At 39.4% G+C, this 21,692-nt stretch overlaps 1 protein-coding gene across 13 annotated transcripts in view; it reads right to left on the reverse strand.

The window, feature by feature from the left end:
* ENOX1 (ecto-NOX disulfide-thiol exchanger 1) overlaps positions 1-21,692 on the reverse strand; it is a 374,358-nt gene that overhangs the window by 90,474 nt on the left and 262,192 nt on the right. For all 13 annotated transcript variants that reach the window (XM_068929740.1, XM_068929749.1, XM_068929750.1 and 10 more), the window contains 3 exons: positions 19,424-19,597; positions 17,400-17,606; positions 10,798-11,031 (listed from right to left, as the gene is read on the reverse strand). In XM_068929740.1, coding sequence (XP_068785841.1) covers positions 10,798-11,031; positions 17,400-17,606; positions 19,424-19,597 — 615 coding nt within the window. The remainder of the gene's footprint in view (positions 1-10,797; positions 11,032-17,399; positions 17,607-19,423; positions 19,598-21,692) is intronic.

The raw sequence follows: 21,692 nt of genomic DNA on the forward strand, positions 1-21,692 counted from the left end.
GTATGGCATTTCTTTTAAATATTATTATTCTGTTGAGGATGGCTTGCTGGATGTCTGTTGACAGAGATTTTCAGATGCTCCTAGACTCAATTATAGGCCTCCAGAGATAAGATATTTCAAATTTCTTTTATATCAGCTGAAGATATTTTGCACTTAAACCCTGTCTCACAACTTAGATGAAAAGAAATATAAAGAAAAGAAAATGCATCCCTAGAGCTGCCTGGAAAACTGTCATCAGGGATATTTCTATGAAGAAAGAGGAACAGTTGTTGACAAATGTTTTGCATTTTTCTTCTTGTGATTTGGCCCTCTCCAAGCAACCCCAACTGGCATAAACTTCTTAATAGAAGAAGTTGTGACAAGAACTGCTACAAATTGCATACTGGGGACAAGTACAGGAAACAAAGATTTTACTCTCAGTTTATGGAGTTTCTTTGGTGTAGTACAGAGCAGAATTCAGCTCAGCATAATCTGAAATTTTGTGACTACTCATCTCTCAGTGCTAAGCATTTGCATAAGGTGCTTTCAGGACACAGTAATAGTTTCTAAGGCCTTAACTATTAGAAAGGAGATAGACTAATCTACCACTCTGAAGCCAGGCATTCAAATATTCAATTATTATTATCATTTTCACATTTACAGGTATATTTCAAACATAAACAACTTTCTATTTCTATATTTAGAGAGTAACATTGTGTGCTGTACTACTCACTAGGAGAAGATGGAACAATGGAGCTACAGTTGCTTTTAGACTTTTTAGGCTTTTTGTCTTCCCGACCCTGGGATTTTTCAAAGGTTTGAAAAGTATCTGGCATAATTCACACAGCACTGGGGGCTTGTCTAAATTAGAGCAATCTTGCTTTGCCGTCCTATAGTCCATGATGTTTTCCAGAGCCTGAAGCACACATTAGCTCTTGTCCCTAATCTTCCTCCCCTAATGCAATCTCCTAGATTTGCAAGAAGATGTAGAAAAGACTGAGCTGTTACTCTTTATCCTCATGCCTACACCTAGATGGTGCCTGCATTGGCTGCATATGTTCCGGATTGTGTTAATGATTCCATTTTTCTCTGACTCTTCTGTTAGATGGGAGGGTCAAGTGTGCCCTTCTAAGTTCTGCCCTGACCATTAGAAATCCAGTTAACGAATTCTTCGTGACGGCGTCATTGTAGCTGAGAATGACTGTGCTACAGCATATGTACAGCGGAGCTCATGGAATATGTCTATGACAGCTTGTCCTCTGTTAGCTGTAGCTGTGCCCTAGGAAGATGGCATCTCCTTCATCTCATCCCCCACTGCTCTTCACTATCCCTTTGCTTGTGGTCAGCCTGCCCTCAAGTCTACCTGGAGGCCCGCCTGCACCTGGAGGTCCATCCACTTGATCACTCCCAAGTTCCAGTTTGTCAAAGTGAGCCCAGTCCTGTTATTACAGGAAGTGGTAATGACCAGGTCAGGACGGTGTCTTCTTCAGTCCATATCACTGCAGCCAGGAGAGGACATTTGATCAAGGTTACTGCTAATTTGTCATCTGATTTGGTAATTTATTAGCCTACAACTAAGAATTCTAACCTTCAAACACTTAATTTTATAAAAAATAGTAAAACAAAGCAGGTGGCTGATGTGGGTGAATCAAGCCAGGGAAAAGGTTTACTAATCTCACTCATGAGTAAGTTCAGCACAGGTCCCCTGTGCATTCAGGAACGGTTTACTTCCTAGCACACAACATATTTGGTGCCACAATGCTGACCTATTTTTCTCTTGGCTTAAGAGCATCTCCTGCCCACAGTGCCTGCCACTGACCTAGAAACATATCTTCAGTCTACCTCTCTGGTCAAATAACTTATATAATTGCAAATTATATAACTGTGCAACACATATATCAGTCTGGTACTTCTGGAATTAATAACTTTTTAAACTCAATGGCACTGCATAGTAAGTTAGCATCAGGGAATCCAGATTCTCAATGCTAAAGGGTTACTTTAAAGAATGATTAATCATCCACCTTAGTATTTCTTAAATAGCCTTAACTGTATTCTATACCCAAGAAACCTGCTCAGTTACATAATAAATGATCAGCTGGAACTAGTTTTTAATATATATATATATACACATATAAATATATACATTTACTAAAAGACATCCCCAAAAGAAACTTCTCCCCACCGTATAATCAATCTCTTCCAAATTCAAATTGCACAAGATCCTTTCAGAAGTGGGTGTACTGTGTGAGATAGAGAAATCCATTATCTTATCCTGCTGATGCCATTATTTCCAATAAAATGTAATTATGAGGCTATTGAGTTTCCTCTCTATTTCTCACAGTCACACCACAAACTTTCAGATTGGTGAGCTGCGTTTTCCCAGTTCATAGTAATTAACTTGAGTCATTTTGCAGTGCTGTGCATTTAATCAAGTGGGTTTATATTAAAAACTTAAAATTTGCCTTGATATAATATAGATTAGGTGAGGGAGGACTGCCTTTAGCAATACTTGACAGCACACATATTTCTTCCAAGTTTACGGAGCAAGGTACCCAGGGAACTGGGTTACCAGGCTGCGGATAGCTGAACCCACCTCAAATTCTTTGCCAGCAGACAAAAGTGTCCTCACGATGTATCTGCTCGTAACCCCTCTGTGAGGCTCTTTGAGCCAGATGTGTTGTGTCACAACAGATGTCAGCAGCATATGGAAGAAGGAAGGGGAAAAGGATAATCTAAAAATGGGAAGGGTGAGTGAACAGATTTGACACTAAAGCACTGAAACATGTCTATTATAGGTCTCTGTCTTGATATACAACTAATAAAAAAAGATTATGCTAAAAAAAGGTCTGGATTCTTTCAGCAGCGATTAAACTTGGCATTCATTGGATTTGCCAGGAGGATCTCGGCCATGCCTCCCTTTCTGACATAGGCTTGCACTGCATTTGATCATTTCTATGAGAAACCTGCCTCGTTGGATAACCGCACCGCTTCTGCAGCACTCCGAAAGTCTGGCTCTCAAGTACACAGTGATAATGAAAGCAGTGTGGTTTTCTTCTCAGTGAAATATCCTATTTCCCAAGCAATTAAATGTTGTTTATATTTCAAACGATGTGCAAGGGTTGAGATTGTCAGGCTTGATGTTACCTGAATCTTGCACAAGATGCATCCCCAGTTAGTTCATTCTACTGTAACTGCCATCTATTTATTTAAATTTCCAATCTGTTCTCTCTTCAGGGGATAATACAGTGCCTGGCAAAGAAGCAGCTCCTCAATTTTTCAAATTATATTTTTTTAAATGGAAAACCACATGAATAACTTTCCTGCACTCATAAAGAGACACTGTATTTAAAAGGGAGGTAAATACCAAGGTATTGTATATGACTTGCAGATGTTTATGTCTTCTTTTCCCAAAATATTTAAAAAATAGATATTCAGATATGAAAAGACATCTTTGTTAGATGGGGGAACTATTTAACTACCTGCAGCAAATAAGACAGATGTAGTATTTTAAAAGAGCTTATTTGCAAGAAGTAATTTCTGGAGATGATACCATTAGGTACAGATATGCTTGAATTAAGAATATCATAATATGCAAAACACTGCTTTGAAACACAAATACCATAAGCCCATAGATTAAAATGATTTGTTTCAATGCACCTGACAGAGCAGAGTTCCACTTAAAAATAAAAGGTCAACATGTTCAGCCTCTCTCTCTCTAGTTGTGTGATGTTCCGGATGCCACATTACTCAACCGTTTATAATGCACTCATGAAAACAGATGTCAGAATATGCAAATCTGATCCCAAATATCTACTAACACATCTCACTGTGCTGTAATAATGCATCTGATTCAGTACTGAGGAATCAAAATCTGAAAGACACACACCAGACAGAAAAGCTGCAATGAAGACAAAATGGTCACATTTCTATAATATGACCTCAAATGCCTAAAAGGAGCATTCAGATGTACAGTCACACTTCACTGTAAAAGACTTCAGTTTCCCAGAATTCGCATCTATCAAGCTTTTGAGATATTTTCACAAGGAAACATAAGACTTTTACCTAAGGCAGGTGATTCTCAGAAAGGAGGCCAAAAGTTTAACTAACCACAGTTATGCTTAGCTGTTATTTTTTTCAACAGCAATCAGGTAATGAAGCCACTGAAGCCAATGATTCATTGAAGCCATTTACATTTTTATGTCAAATTTTGGATCAAAAAGCAGATTTGGAAAAGTAAATTTTTCCTTTGCCATTTTTAAATAAATTGTGCTATTTTTTACTTTTTTCTTTACCCATCAAAGTCTGCTTCAATGTTTTAGAAAGTCAAAGAAACTCTAAACAAAAATAACTTCTCATGCAAAATTAAACAATGATTTTATTCTCTCAACTGGCTTGCAAACCTAAAATAACTAGTAGAAACCAAAAAGTGATCAGCACAGCCCTGATATGAGACGGAGCTCACATTCATCTCATGTCAGCTTTATAGTCTAAATATTGAAGCATTTTTCATTCTGATAAACCTGGCTCGGTTCTCTTCTGTCTTCTCGTCCTATATCTTCTATGTGCTGGACTAATGAAGGAAGCATGCAAACTTTACATGGAAATATATTAAACAGATTTAAATTGGGTATTTTGTGGCAGGTAATCTTTTCAATTCAGGAAAAGTTCTCTTTCTATGAACTATTATTTCCTTGGATTCTCCCTCTTTTTGCCTGTAGCTGTGACCAACAGTGACATCACTAGTAAGCACAAATTATAAATGCAGAGCAACTCAAGTTTAATCAGTGAGAGTCAGTAGCTTGGACATATATTTTTAGAGCTGCAGACTCAGATCCGTGAGGCCTAGACACAAGGTACCGGCAGTGATAGATATTGTCACTGTCAATGATAGATAATGCCATATAGTGAAAGGGGACAATAGGAAAATACAATTCATAATGAATCACAGTGCTCTGTAGTTTGATGGATTTCCCTTATTATTCCCAACAATTTCTCCAGAAACCAATGTCCAGAGCAAGTTCTTCCTAGATGTAAAGGGATTTGAGCCTCCAGCCCGGTCCATAGTCAACAGCAAATGGAGAACAAGTCATGACCCTCAAGCTTTTGCAGGTATACAAGGCTTCACACGCATCGGAGGCATCTTAGTCCCAGCCACCAGGCAGTCCATTTTGAGAAACCAGTTCTTTACTTTCAGTGAGGCTCCTTACCAAGGCCGTGGCATGGTAGTGGAACTTGTGCAGTGAGAGAAAATTACTTTTAAATGTAAAAATTCAGGATGCAAAAGTTGATGTCAAATAATGTTCATTATCTCCTCAGTTTGCTGTTTCACAGGAACATCTGGCAACACCAACAATATCAGAGGAGCTCGGAAATCAGCTGAAATGCTTGGAAGCATTTCAGACTTTTGGAGTGAAGGAGAACCACTTTTTCCCCAAGAAAAATGTGATGCTATGTGAAATGCGACTGGGGCATTTGCTGGGGGTTAGGCAATAACTGGGGCCACTGAGAAGCAAGCCTAAGAAGTCTGAACATAGATTCATGATCCCCAAGGCAAAGCAGCCCAGAATCTGAGAGCCCAGTTCTCATCTGGGAGACAGGAGGCCTTAACACTGCTGTGGCAAAGTACAGGGAATTTCAAAATGGGAACAAAGTACCCTTGCACTGATTTTACACTGTTACGGTGATGGAAAGAGGCCTCTCTGCAAATAAATATCAGATTCTAATTCTTAAAAGTTTTCACAGTACAGGTCATTATCTCAGATGTTGCTGCAGGAACAGAAAAAAAAAAAAAAAAGAAAAGGTAAATACCTCTAAGCAGCAACTGTCCTAGACTACTTCCTAAATACGCATCCGGATATTTTACAAGAGGGCATAATGGTAAGAGCAAACTGTTTACAGATGTTTGCAAATCTTATGGCAAGGCAGGGAGGACTTGATTTTCAACAAAAGGCATACAGGAGTACAAAGATCAAGTTACAGCAGCTAGTCTTGTTAGGCCCGCATCCCAAGTTCCCCGAGAGACAAAACAGGTGGCTTTTCGGACCACACGTAACAATAGGATGCAGAAGTACCTCGAGTGCTCTCTACTTGATAAACAAAAGTAAAGGAGAGGGGATGGATGTCAAGGTCATGCAGAGCCCCTTTCCGGTCCCGATCCTCAGAGCATCCCCAACGCCCTTCTGGAAATGCAGCAAGGAAATGTCCTGAATGTGCCACGTGCCAAACTCACATGCCTAAAATAAAGGGTCTACCAATCACTCTTTCAGAGAATTAGCTCATCTCCAACTGGGGTCAGGAAGAAATACTGCCGTATGGTAAGGTCACACGAGGCTGAGTGTGTTTTGAGGTTTTACAAATTCCTCCAAAGCATTTGGCATTGGCCACTATCTGAAATAATGTAGCAAATGAGACAGACCATTGGTCATATGGCAAGTCTGATCTTTATATGCTTTGCAATGCAAAAGAAGAGATGCACCTTCCCATCACAGGCAAAACCCATGATATGATCAGCTCCTCTTTTTACCATAGGGTTTGCCATGACACTATTTTAGTGCCAACCAAACAGCTTAACAAGTTATTAAATACGAGATGACTTATGGCAAATACATTCCTCTGTCTTACAAAGTTAACAGTCACACGACAGATATGGAGACTCTAGAGACAGGATGAAAATTGTCAAGATCTCCTCTTGTCTTCGACTGCAGAAGACACCATAATATCAAATTTTAAGCACAAGTCTAGATGTACAGTTTTGATATGCCAGTTTTGCCTGATGTTTTCTCTCAGATGATAAATAAAATGGTTTTGGCTTTTCTTGCAAACCATATACTTTATTTATAAAGTCCTAATAAAGCATGGTTTAGTGAAGAAGAAAGCCAGCATATTTTGGATAAGTATTTAAAGCCAGTATTTAAAGATATCTATGTCTAATCGGATATTGATAAAACTTAGGCTGCCGGTGGTAGATGCTGTTGACTGTCATACTGGCTACTTGTTCTCTTTGGGTAGTACTAAGCTGATCTCATGGCACCTGGAAGATATCTGTCAAAGTCTGATCTGGACAACATAGATTCTCTTTATGCTTAGTGAGACAGGTAGTTCACCTCTTTTTAAGGACTGTATGTAGGATAGGTCAGAAGTTCTTATTTCATCACTTTAACTAAAGGAAGCTTAAGCTGATCGGCTCAGACTTTGAAATTTAACTTTTAGATCTCTTACTTGTCTCTGTTTCGCCCGTGAATTCCAGGATGGGGCTCATGCCAGCTTAAAGAGAGACTCGTTACACAGTTATTAAACAGTTGGCACTGATTTTCAGTCACAGAGAGAATCTGGGGGGAATAGCATTACAGTCAGCTGCTAGATCAAGGATTCTTTCAAGGATATAGCTGTATGGGTGAGGTAAAGCATCCAGTTTGTCCAGTAACTTACCTCTGATAATGGACAGTAGTGGATAATTAGAGAAAAAGCATGTGCTCCCTAGTATTCTGTTCAAGCTTTCAGCAATCGGCAGCCCATAGATTTCTTCTGTGACCAAGGGGTCTGCGAGCACCCTGTCGGACCTTGGGGTGTCCTATTTATTTCCTGATGACTGCTGAAAATCACTACATTTTTATTTGAAGTAAGGCTTTAAATATCATGTGAATACATGGATGTTTTGCACTACTGTTATAAGATGATTGCTGCCTCTTCTGAACTTCTAAACCATCTACCTTCAGGGTCTAACTTTACTAACAGAGAACTGAAGATGACTTAGAAGGACGTGGCAGTTTAACTGGGGACCCCACTATCAATTACCTGGTAGAGATTTTATAATGAACTTTCATTTCCAACCAGCACAAAAGACCCCTCTATACTTTCTCACCTACTCTTCCCCACAATATTTACTGCCATATCAGGTGATTTTAGCGCATGACGTAAATAAGAATATGCTGACAATACTGGGGCAGGGGTTTCCAGCCAAGTCTGGCACACTAAAACAATGATTTCTTTAATCTTCTGCTGCAGTGTGCAGAAGGTGGAGAAAGATATTGTCACCTCTATTATAGACTCAATAAATATCCAAAGATTGCAACAGGAGACTGGCTCATGAGCCTAGTTCATCTCTGCTCAGAGTCAAATTTTCCTTGCTGTCAGGAATTTCCAAGGTTATTTTGACAACAAATGTTGCTTGGATTCAGACCAAGTTGTCTACATCTGTGACTGCAAAGCAGTATCTCGGGATGACAGATGTTTAGCTTTTTTGGCTTGATTTTCAGCTAGTGTTGTTCAGTGAAGTTCTGGAGGCACTGCAGGAGCTAAAACCTGTAAGTTAGGCACCTGCACTTCATGTCTCATGAGTTAGCAGAAAAGCTCGGGACTGTTTTGAAGGGGGTACCATGGGGAGATCATGACTTTCCTTAAGGAAAAAACTGCAAGGCATCTGTTCAACAACCAATCTTTCAAGGTAAATTCTGCCAAGAGCAAATCTATTTTAATCTTTTTTTTTTATTTTAGAATAAATTGTTCAGGCCTTTATGGCAAAGCAAATCTGATGATATAAAGAAACCTGAGATTATGACCCCAACTTTTTTATATGTGTGTGTATGTATATCTCTGTGTAAATATATATATATGTATATATAACACACATCTGTATATGTGAGTATGTATTATGTATATATACAGGTATTTTCTGTTAGCTTCCCTCAAGCCCATATTTAACCTGTCAGGGTGTGATGATATGTGCTGTCCTTTGCCATGGTGAAAGAAGTTTCTCTAGTGTTACTTTACCTCTGTTTTAAGCCATCACATAGAGCTCATGTGGTGAATCTGTGGTGCCCAAAGGAAACCATGCTGTTCTGCTCTGCTCCCTCACATGCTGTTAGAAAGATTAGCCAGAGCGTAGGACTCACCAGTATATGACCGATCCCCACCCCTACTTTCTACATTACTTTGTATAGGAGAGAACTCGGAAACAGTGAGAAGGAAGGGGGCTTCTTTGTGTCCTCCTTCCCCAAGAACCTATACAGATGCAGGGCAGATGCTGTTAATTTTGCCACAAGGCAATGACTAATTAGCAATGTATGTTGTTAGAACTGCATTATTTTCTTTTGCTGTATTTTAATGGCTTACCAATAAAAAATAAACTTTAATTTCATAATTGCTTATATTTAAATCTGTATGTTTCTGAAAGTTTATCTTTATTTCCATAGAAATAGTGCATGGTGTTGGTCTAGACAGCAATCAAAATATTCCTGTATTAAATTTGTACCTACATGCCAAGCTCTGCTCAAATGTCCCTCGAGAGAGCCAAAGCTCTGACACCTTTAAAAAGTTATAATTAAGTACGAGCACTTCCCAGACTGAAGAGCAAACCTTTCTAAATATAGACATCTCAAACATCTTGCAAAGACCCAACAGTCAATTGCCCTGAGCAATGGCTAGCCATATGGAAGAAACTGCCCAGATTACTTGCATATTCTGGCTTAGATCAGGAAACCTCTAGGCCTTACTACATAAAGACAAACTTCCAGATAAAATATTAAGTCCTAAAATATTCAATTGAAAACAGATTCTGGGAACAGATGGATCTAAACCTCTGTATTCATTCTGTACGGAGGAGCTGGACAGGAAGCTAGGTAAGAATTAAAGCTGTGCTTATACTTCCCTGGGCCTCTTCCTTTTTTTCCTGCTTTATCAGTACATCTGGGTTATCAAAACAATCTCCCAGTTACTCAATGAATTATTTAATAGAGGAGTGTATTTGGCCAGAATATCATGTAGACAAACTAATAACTGACCAATGTGACAGTGACAACTTAAAATGGCCAAAGCAGTACTCCAAGAGACAGTAGGGTGCCTCTCTGCTCCACGCTCCAAGGATGCAACACTTGGCATTGTCTTGCTCTGGTTTTCCAAATGTGTTTCACAGTTAAAGTAGGAGGCTAGTGTGTTGACAGCTAGACAGCCTAAGTCTAATCTGGACACTTCTGAAACGGTGGCAAGAATCACAGTTTCTTGTGACCTGGCACACAGTAGAAGTAACGTGCTTGGCCATCACATGAGGAAAGAATGCCACACATATTCGCTAAATGTTAAATGCAAACAAATACAACCCTAATGGGTAAGAGGAGCTGTTTTCTTGATTATTTTTATTTCTTTACTATGATTATTTTTTTACTTCTTTTTTTGGGCATTAACTATTAAAAATAGAAATTCTCAAGCCTTAAAAAATATTAACTGAGCATATATTTATCTAGAAATAAAAAAAACACAAGCAAGCAAGCACAAACAGAAACAAAATGCTGTCTTCCACAAGTACTTTTAACCCTAAAAAGGGAATGAAAGAATGAGTCATGTGTAATAGAGATAAATGGTACCATTGCATATGAGGGGCACTTGAAAATAAAGCTCATGAGGGCAATTTAAATGTCAGAAATTAGGACAGCAACATGTAGGTACTATGAGAAAATATTACTCAGTGACAGAAAGTTTTTAAACACCTGGCCTTAAATGTGAAATATTTGTGTAACAAGTTGTCTCATTATGAGGTCATTTCTAAGGTAGATGATGACAGCAACTGAGCAGAAGAAAATAAAAACCTTTCTACAGTTTTCTGAAGGTCTTGTTTTAGTTGTTAAAGCACAGCTAGATGGACAGATGTACATTTCTACCAGGCAGGTGAATAGCTTTATGATCGGAATAGAACTGGCAGAGGAATGGGAAAAGACTAACCGAGTAATGAAATGCATCAGAGAGAAACCAGTTCTCCTGTTTTGACTTCTGGGTGGCTCCTGCTCTTAAGGAATAATACATTGAAAAGTATCAAATGCTGCTTACCTTTCAATTTTTCAGCCAGCAAAGCAGCTTCGTGTTCAGAATAATGCATTATTGCTGGGGGAGAAGGAGGGCGCAGTCTGTCTTCTTCCATTTTACGTCTGTGACGTTCTTCCCTGGCCAGCATTCTTTGTTTGCATTCCCATTCATAAAAGTCATCTCTTGCCTGAGCAAAATCAACATGAAGGCGACCTGAATCCTTTTTGTCTGTGCTAGATCCTAATCTCATGCGGTAACCTGAAACCAACAAGCAGAACTAACTGTTGCAGGACTTCTTTGCTTTTTTTTTTTTTTTTCCTTTTTTTCTCCTCAGGTGCAGTTAAGTAAAAAAAATCATTCACATATTCCCACTTATCTATGGAGGATCTATCAATCATTTTACTTTCACAGGAAGATAAAAATTCATCAGTTCATTTTGCCCTGTGATTTTCTGAATCACCTATCAACATAGTAGGCTACAGAAATAGCCCCAAAGGTACAGAATCTGCATTTAAGTTAAAACGTTTCTCAGAATATGTCATTATTTTACCTGATACTCCCAACCTTTATAAGTGCAAAGGCTATTTAAACAAACAGAAAAACCTACTAAAAGGGATCTAATTTGGTTTGGATGCGAAGTCTCTCTTCCCCTGACCCTATTTAGATCAGATGTGGTTTAATCCTGTTCTCCAGCCTTCCAAAGGAATTAGAAGTATGGGAAAAGACCGAAATTTCAGAAAATCATGACGGTAGAAGAATGAGAAAATTGAGCTACTTAAACTACTAGGACACAGAGAGGGTTGTGTCGTACCTGTATTGATGCTAGATCTCAAATTTTGAGGCTTTCCTGTTGCAAACATCACATCACAAAAATCCCCAGCAAATACAAACCATCTACAAATTAATTTGGTATACAGCCAGTCTAAAAAATAATTAAGTTTAACATTCTTTGAAGTAATTTTAAGGGTGTGGAGCAGAGTGTGAAATCTATTATGTCTCACCTTCAGCAGCGTTCTACATATTCATGATTTGGCCAATACATCCTCTGCTAAAGCTAGCAGCTGCAACAGCATGGTTTGATGCAGGGCTGTACATAACAGGGCCCTGTTCTGAACTAGACCCCTTGGCTGCTACCAGAAGACAAATAAATCATGCCAAAGCAAAAAAGGGAGCCTTTTGCAACTACACTGTGGAAACACATACTTTGGAAGAACATACTTTTGGCACTGATCTTTTTTCAAGTTTTATTTCCAAGCTCAAAAGATGCTCACAGAGAAATTTCTCCAGCTTTTAATCTACTGATTCAGGGGAAATGTGAGAGAATGCTACAGAGAAAGCTGTAAACAGACCCCCCCGACTGAAGGTAAAATCAATCAGTCTGCAGAGGGCTAGCTCAAATTTCTCTCTGCCAACCCACTGCAGTAGCCTCAGAAGCAGAATAGCTCAACAGAGATGTCTCAAATCACGGGATGCTGTGGAGTTGTACTCCATGCTGAGCTGGCATACAGTAGGCTTTTCAGAAATATACACTACTACAACCATTGTATAATCACTCCAGGGACAGGAAACTCCTATTTGAAATGACAGGAAAAGTGTTATTTGCTGTTTCAAACAGCAACACAAAAGACGCTACACTTAGTCCCGAGGGTTGTCTCTGGTTTAAAGAGTTTCAGCACTGCACCAGCACCACCACACTTTAAACTCAGTCTCTAACTCTCTCTGGAGACAGCAAAGTTAAGGTTTGTGTAGGGTGTGGTAGCAGATTTGGAGCACCTTTGCAAAAATGCATACCTAGGTGTATTCTGCTTCACTGCTGTAAGAGCATGAGACAATGGCTTCAGAGACATTATATACATCTATGTAATGATCGATACAGGTAACGATCCTTAACAAAAAAAACCTGAGTGCCTTTTGCTTTGACATTTTCCTTTCAAACATCTTGTAGAGTTCAATTAAGTAGCCGGTCAATGAGCAAGAGGTGTGTCTTTCAGTTTCCAGTAAGGACTTTAAACACAGATGGAGAACTCATTTCAATGTGAGGAATAAGAAGGCCTCTCAAGGACAGAAGGCAACAGAGATTTCTATGGAACTGACCAAATCTGGTCTGCAAGGTTTGCAAGCTTGGGATAAAGTAGAGCCAAGTATAGTAAGAAAGGCAAACAAATAATTTGTTTGTTGTTTTAAACTTTCCTCTATTTTGCTCTGCGTTCTATTGCTCTGAGGAGGAAACACTACTTCCCCCCCCCCCCAGAATGTTGTTTATGGTCATATATATAGCTCTAGTCACAAGGTCTTGAAGGGAAGGATTACATATACACTATATTCAGTGAGATATGTTAGAAGAGTGTGGGAGACCTTTCAGAGTTGGGCCCTAAACTAATAATGAGTGGATAATTATGTGGTTTTATCCACAGAGGTGTAGGCATGAAGGGGTCAGCCAAAAGGGGTCAGTGGCACAGTTGCCCTGCTAACCGTGACAAATGTTGCCCCACCCCAAGTTTGGCTCTCCAGTTGCATTCCTCAAATAGTGACTATTCTAAGCCAAAAGGGTGTTATCAGCAATGTGAAAGGGCATTGCCAAGATGCCAAGTCTCATGAAACTAAAATTAGACCTCCTGCTTAGGCTGTACTTTTCAGGAAGATGCACTGTCTCTTCCTCTCCCCTGCCTTTCTCCTCCTGTGTGCTCCTCAGGAGCACACTGGGTATGGACAGACTAAGACACAGAGCACTGCAGAAAGCGAGACTCTTGCAAGCTTCAGGGCTCCACTTCATCTGAATAAGGAATGAATGAAGACGTTTCTGCACTTGTAGCTTATGAGTACACCAAGAAAGCTGAGTTTTACTGAAGTAGCCCTTATTTTTGAAGTAGATTAGGATAGTGGTGGTGGGGAGGGGAACAGTCTAAATTTCAGTCCAAAACCCAGTATCCGGTGTAGCATTGGACAAAGGGTCCCTTCGGGTAACCAGTTTTAAGTGCCTCCAAATAACAAATTTTTGAAATTCCCCATGAATTGCATTGAAAAAATCTCATTGCTGGTTTAACTGTTTAGACTGCAGATTACTAGGCAGTCAGCTGGCACAGAAACATAGAATAACCTGGGTTGGAAGGGACCTTTGGATGTTATTTTGTCCAATCCCCCTCGCAGAGTAAGGTCAGCTTCAATGTTAGATCAGGTTGCTCAGGGCCTTGCATGTTCCCTTTAATGAAAAGCAGATGCCTTTTTGGCTTGGCCTCTTGCACCCTGAAAAATCAAGCTTTGGGGACACCACAGTACCAACGGTCTCTCCAGTGAAGAGCAGACTCTTTGACAGGTTGATATCCAGCAAGATTGAATGGGTAGGAATGGGTGCACAAAGTCAAACTCTTTTGCAGACGGCATCCCCAGACACCCATCTATAAAGGCAGATCTGAGCTACAGGGCATCTGAAGGCTTTCTGTTTTCCAGTACCATGTGTCGTTATTCATGTTCAAGGGTATTTTATATGAGAGAACAACCTGCCATTTTAGACCTCTTCATACATGGGCAATGAATTGCCCTTACAGAACATTTTTTCCCAGCTCTTTGCTCAGGACTGCAGCTAGCACTAACTGTGTGTCTGGCCTGTCATTTTTAATTTCAGTTTCACACTCACATGGAAGAGGAAAAGTTTCTAGGAACTTGCCAACATCCTCACCTTGAAGGAGCAGCAACAGGAAAAATAAATGAGAGTGATAAATAAAAATCAAACACAGTGTTTCCATATCACAGATCTAGTAAATACTCCGTGGCTTGACTTACCTTTGAGTGTTGCTATATTGGGGATCAGCCAATAGATGCTCTCTAACTGGGGTTCTAGATCAGCATGTTGAGGTACACATGCCCCTGAGAACTTAAAAATGAAGCTAGTACATAGTACTGAATGGAAGCCTGCACGAGAACATATCAGTGCATGAAGAATGCACACTCAAGCTTTTGAGATCTAGACTGATCTGTCTCATATTTGCCCCATATTCAAAATCCAGGGCCATCAATATTTGCAGGAGTTACTGAATTGTCAACCTTAAGAGTAAAGCATGTGCAGTTTGGAAAAGGAGCTTTCTCATGGGCTGATGTGTAGATTTTAGAAAGTTTTTTGCTCTGGATAGGAAAACGCAACTTTTGGAGCTAAATGAAAACCTCACTTCCTCAGGTTAGCTCTTTTATCACAATCTCCTACCCATTTTCCAATCTCCTTTTCATATGCATTTACTTGTGGAAGGAAAAAAAAGAGTGATTAGACTACTTAATGGATTTTGTAATCACATATACTACTCTCAGGATAAACATAGGATAACTGCTGAAGATAGATGAGATTAGATGGAGTAGACAGATAAAGCTAATTAGATAGATAAAATCATCATTATACTGCAGATATCAAAGGCATGATTCTCCCCTAATACAGCATGCATACTATATTTACCACAGATTCTGTTTGTATGTCTGCTTGGTCTCTTGCAAGGAAAAGAAATGCTTTAACAATATGCTTTTCTCCCATCATTTCAGAATACATTATGTTTGAGATCAGGATAAAGACTGGTTAGAAAAACCCACTAATTCAGTACAAACAAAACATGCACCTATCTAGTGCCTGGCCTCCCCTCTCTGCTGTGCTGGGAGACTGTCAATACCCCTGTTTTCAACGGCAAAGTTGTACAGAAATCAGCACTAGTGACAAAAAGAAGTGAACTGCAACATTTACCTGCTTTACTCCTCCCTCCCTCTCAGCTCCACCTACTCTTTTTTTGATCTGATTAGAGACACTAGGCAAAAAGTTTTAGAAGAAGAAATAAAAGGAGTAGAGAAAAAGAAAGACGAGGAGGGAGGTTGAGAGCCGCAGGGTGAGAGGGTGGCATAGAAAATAAAGGGAAGTCAGAGGTAGCAGAGCAGCTATGAAGAAAGGAGAAGAAAGAAGGAAGGATGCAACAAAAACATAGAGAAAAGGTTCAGGAACTTGGAAATAAATTGAGAGAAAATTCACGGAAGAAGGATCCCTGCTCTTCTGCAAGTGCTCCGTTACTTATGGAGGATTCTCCTTAGGAAAGAAGTTGGAAGCTAGGAAATATGCTGCTTCTTCTTACTAGTATTATGTCTGTAATCTGCCTCAATAAGATACAGTGTTATGGAAGTAATAAGTGAATAAAGAGAAAGGATGGAAAATAGGAAAGGAGGATGAGGAGGGAAGAAGAAATGAGGTGGAAAAAAAGAAAAAAAGAAGAAAAACAGGATGGAATGAATATCTAGAAGAAACCTTAAAATGCAACAAGATTTTAAAAAATCTCTAATGTCACAAAACTCACAATTTTCTGTAGCTCTTTAACAGAGTTTTTAAAGTGGCCATCCTAATTAAAAATAAAAGCAAAAAAAAAAAATCCACCTTTTGTGAAACGAGGGAGTGAGTTTTTTCCTGACTATGAATTTCACTTTCTGCCAAGATGAAAAGGTCAGATGTTCTTTCTCTTGTTCTTTTTTATATTTCTTTAAAGGTGGAATTAATGGTGATCTGAGGAATCATTTATTTGTAACTATGTGAGCTTCCCATGCACACCTATGGGACTTTGAGGTTATGCCCATACTGCTAAAAAAAAGCTGATCAGGATGTGAGCTCAGATAAGGTATCCCTAATTGCTAGCTCCCTCCATGGCTCTGTTTTGGGTGATCCCAGTGAGTCCCCTCAAGGTAACCATGAGCAGGGTGGCTGCCATCCAGCCTGTGTCTGCTTTTGCCCAAGAAGCAGTCCCTGGCCCTTGTTTATTTAAGAATATAGGCCTTGCTTTGGGAAAGATGGTCTTACACTACTTACGGGCTTCTCCAGGACCCAGAAGGAGTGATGAACCTGCCCATAGAGACAAATGTATACAGGCGATAGGATGCAGCTCAGGAAGGTGAAGGAAGGCTCATGCAGGAAGCAAATACTGATATGAAGGAGGCTATAAACTTAAGAGGTCACTGATGGTCACTGAAGCTTGATTTTAGAGAAAGCAGAATTGTTTTTATTTTTCCTTTTTTTTTTCAATGATTTATGGTTTTTACTCCGTTCTTTTGTCTGTTGGAAAATAAAAGATTTTGAAATTTTATGCGTGAATTGTTGTAGCACTCCTCGTCCTGGTGGCAAAAGGCATAGCCTCCAGATGGGTCTCAGAATCCAACCCATGTGATAGCCAAATATATACTAGCATAAAGGTAGGATGCATTCAAGCTGCACTACAAATCTATAAAAATATGCTAATGAAATTGCCAGCCTATCACAGAAATTAGCACTGGAAGACAGCAGCATTCCTGGCCTAGTGCCCTCGTCTTTCCAGGACCTGTGCGAAAAACTATATAAACCTGTGTAAATCGAAAATAAAATTGTTCTGTAGTGAATTTCAGGATCTGTTCTATTGTTGCGGGTTGGCAGGAAATTGCTCCTGGGTAAGAAACATACAAAACTGCATACAAGTCTTGGCAGATACAGAGAAATACAGAATTGGCCCTTGCCACTCCAAGCTAGAGCCACTGAGCTCAAGAAAGACTTGCTGAGATAAAAGCTAAAAAAAAAAGTAAGCATTAGCATCACAAAATAACAAATGAGAAGCAAGGAAAATCCATTAAAAATTGTGAAGTACCGGAAAGGTAAATGGCTTTATCAACCATGAACTCCTCTGCAAAACGAATGTGACAAAAATTCTTCTTGCTTTTCCGAATTGCTGTTATATCTCCACACTGCTCAAAGACTTCCTGAATAATTTCCTCTGTTGCATTTTCTGGTAATCCTCCAACAAACACTGTTTTACACCCAGGAGGTCTCTCTCTTGTTGAAGGTGGTGGAAGATCTAAGTAAAAACAGAAATCACATTGCAATACAAAATTTCTCCTTTGATCCACTGGTTCTATTTATTCCCATAACTGGTTCTGAGCAACAATAGTTATTTCACATAGCATGGAGGCATGCGAGAGGGATAAGCAAAATAATCGTATATTGTAGGGATTATGCAAAGTTGACCACTTGAATCTAAGCTTCTTCAAGTGTTTAGGTCGTGTTTTAGATTCCAATCCCTGCCACTGCCGGTCATTTTCCAGGACAGACCAGAAGGCCTAAGAGAATTTTTTTTTTCTTTTCCTGCACAGCTTCTATCAGAAAATAAGCAAATCCAGAAAATATTCTATTTCAAATCAGGAGAGCTTCTGCACTAATTTGACCACAATCACAGATCTCAGGTATTGGTGCAAATACATTCAGAACCTGAACTCCACTATCTGCGGTTCTTTCTTACCCATCACTGGCCACAGCCAGCATGTTAAGCCAGTTTAGGCCCTCCGAAAATTAGGCCACATTGGGAAGCTTGCCCCTGGGCACTTGGTCTTGACAACTTTTCCTGATCTTAGCATAATTTCATTTCTCTCTCAAAGTACAGGAGCAGAGCAAATAGAAGAAAAAAAAGCGGGAAACGTGATGAAGTGACAACATGATGAAAACACTCTGCCGGTTATCTGTTTTGTCTTGTTGCCAGATAATGGAACAGAGGCCAAAACAGAGGAGGGATAAGCTTCGTTTGCAAGTACTCATTTGGCTGAGAAAGATCATGAGATGGAGTGACTTACAAATTTTATAAACATATATATACATATATAGATATATATATATATGCACATGTTTAAATGAGCAAACTATAACATTTTTGAAGGCTGTATAAAAAATACACTGTCATAACACTTCACCTTGTTTATATGTAGACTACTAGCCCACTCATTCCTCCAGAAATAATTCTCTAAGAAGAAACTCTGATTAGCGTGAATTAGGTTTTTGGCCCTTTAAGTAATTGGAGTTGCAGTCTTGAAATACATATACATGCGCACACATACAGCCAGTTTGATTAAACAATGATCTGGGTACACTGCAAATCCAGAGCATCAGATTATTTGCTTAATTTTCTCTCTTGTCTTCAGAGTGATGCTGAAAGCCGCCGCTCTGATGGCTCTGAAACAAAACTCCTGGGGCTAACATACACAAAATTAGATTTTGTGCTTTGTCCTCATGCTGCTGGCTCAGTGGGAAGTGTTTTCCATTTGCGCAAGGTCCCAGAAGGGACAGAAAAGAAACAGATCTCTGCTCTCAAAGAGAAGCAACCCATCTTCATGCTGTTCCCCAAAACATAGCTTTCCTTCCCCTCCTTCCCCAAGTTAGGGACTGGAACTAGTTGGCGTTTGGGTGTGTGGCGTCACGTTCAGTGTTATGAGCCCGAGGCACACAGGCCCAGGTTGTTGCCAACCTACTCTGGGCACCTGAAGGGGAGCACAGAGGTGATCAGCGCTGTATAATCAACACAGAGAGACGGACGTCTTCAGAGTGCCACGTGCCTAGTTTAGGTCCCCTCGTTACGTCACCAGAGTCAGAGGGGATGAATTTTGGCTATGGCCCCAACGAGTTGCTCTACATGCCGTTCAGCAGGTGCCTTGCAAGGATGGATAAGCATGCTCGGATGTCCTACCAAACTTTGCATGCACAGCAGAACTCAGGTGGAAACACTACAGTTACCCCACTTCATCTAAACTACCCCTACCTCATCTAAAAACCATAATCTTTATTACATAAAAAATATTTCATACAATATATTTACGAAAATAACATTCTTTCATTAGGCCCACTTACTTGGGTTTGGAGGGAAGAGCGTGCAGCTTTTGCAGTGAATTATTTCTTTGACTACAGGCACATCTGTCGGTGGTGGTGGTGGCACTAACCCCATGCCTGGTATCATTGGGTTAATCGGAGTGATTCCAGTCATCATGCTAAGGCTTGGATCAAAGCCTGGTACACAGATTGAATCTGTAAATATATAACATAAAATCCTGGCTTATAAATCTTGAAACCGCTTGTTACTAGTTTCTTGCACAGATAGTTTTGCTTTAGGCTTTTTTTCCCCAAGTATCGCTGTTAAAAGAAAGAAAAGGAAGAGGAGGAGGAAGAGAAAAAAGAGGCTGCGCTTTTAGTGATCTATTCCAGTGAAAAAAATTAAACTACGCATAAAGAAGGAAATTTTACATAATTTAAAATATTAATACGACCAAGTCAAAAATTAAAGTTTAAAACCGTGCACCATGAAGATCTGTTATTATCCAGAATGCAATTTTCTGTTTCATAATGCTACTGTGTTGTTTACATTGCCCTCTGACCCAGAGTGTCGAAAGAATAACATTTAACATCGATATGCCCTTTTCATCTGATTGTCAGACAACTTTATCACAACATAGCCTTCTCACATAAATGACCTTGATTTATGAATGTTACAGAGAAAGCTCCATTTCTGACTGTTTTATATAAGTCTAGCTAGTCAAGACTTCTAACTATTTTTTCCTGGAATATAAACTGCATAGAACGAGGTCTTTTTGAACCTTGGAATTAATTGTTTTTTGTCCTGTTATTTAATCGGATTAGCAGATTCTCTTCAACGCACATATTAAAACATACCACTACAGTCCCGTAAAGTAAAATGCCTATTTGGCATATATTACTCTCTCTCCTTCCTGATCTCTTTGCCAAGAGTTCTATTCATATTATTTAAAGCTGAAACAGATTTTACTGGGGAGCACCAGTGCTGTAGCACCATGAATTGTAATAAGCAGATGTTTTAGATGAACAGAGAGCCAACTTCTGAAATCTGCTTTTGTTAAAAACATGGCTTTGGGTTTCTTGAGGCATAATGAATAAAATATTGTGAGGGACCAATCTCTTTGTTGGCATAACTCTGCTGCTATTTGGCATCGTCAATTATTTAAAAGAAGACAGTTACTTTGGTGTTCTACAGGTTTTCTGCTGAGTTTTCTGTCTAGCAACTGAAAAGTATTTAACGATACATGTAAACACAGGATTTGGTAGCTTGGGAGTTTGTTTTCAACAAGCAAAGAGGGAAATAAGTCCTTCTTTGTTTTTTTTTTTTCTGTTTTTTTGTTTTATGTTTGGGAAATTTGAACTACATATTACACAAGGCAGCATGATCAACTGAACTGATGATCTAACCAGAGATGCCTGTCCATTCATCCTAAATCTGCTGCTGAAAAGCTAAGTGGCTCTGGGTCAGTGACCTTTCTGTATCTTGTTTTCTGCATCTGCAAAACAATTACAATAATAATCACTTACTGGCAATGATTTGCTCACATTTTAATAGCACTTTGCAGGTGTAAAGCACACTGTGAGTGCTGCAAATTAGCACCACATTATTATTCCTGTGAAACATTCGTAAGCATCTTCTCCAGGACAGACAACTGAGAACTGAGAATCTCCACTCCGGTAGAGTGGGTATCTGTCTCTGCCTTGTGCCCCCTGCTCTCCATGCACAGACTGTGTGCCTTCATCACTTTCAGGCAGTTCTGTACAGCAAGCATAGCAAGTGCACAGCAAGCACAGATTTGCTTAAGGCTTATTGAAGACTAGTATTAATGAAAATCCATGATATTACATTACTTTTTTTTTTTTTTTAATAAGTAGGCTTATGAAAAAGGGTTTGCTCTTGGTGTGATGCTTTTTCAGTATTGATGTATGTGCATTGCTTTTCAGATTAAGCTTTGAAACTCAGAATCTGTCATTTATTTCATGGGATGAAGTGCTGGCCATATTAAACATTCATGTTTAGTGAATGCTGGGAGATAAAGTCAGAGGTGAAAGGGCAACATACAATTCAAAGAAGTCCTTTGGCTATGCTAATTTGCTTGATCTTGTTTTTAAAAGTCAGACTTATGATAGTCACAGCAGGCCATCACATGCAACACTCTCCCACTGTGGATGGAAGTCCATCATTACTACTTACTGCTAAAACGGCCTGCAGAGCTCCATGTCAAATAAAGTGACATATCACAATAGCACTGAATGCACTGTATCATGTTGCATCCTCTCCTAGAATAAGGGAAAACTAGAGCTGGAAAGA

Source organism: Struthio camelus, chromosome 1, assembly GCF_040807025.1.
Source record: "Struthio camelus isolate bStrCam1 chromosome 1, bStrCam1.hap1, whole genome shotgun sequence".
NCBI lineage: Eukaryota > Metazoa > Chordata > Aves > Struthioniformes > Struthionidae > Struthio > Struthio camelus.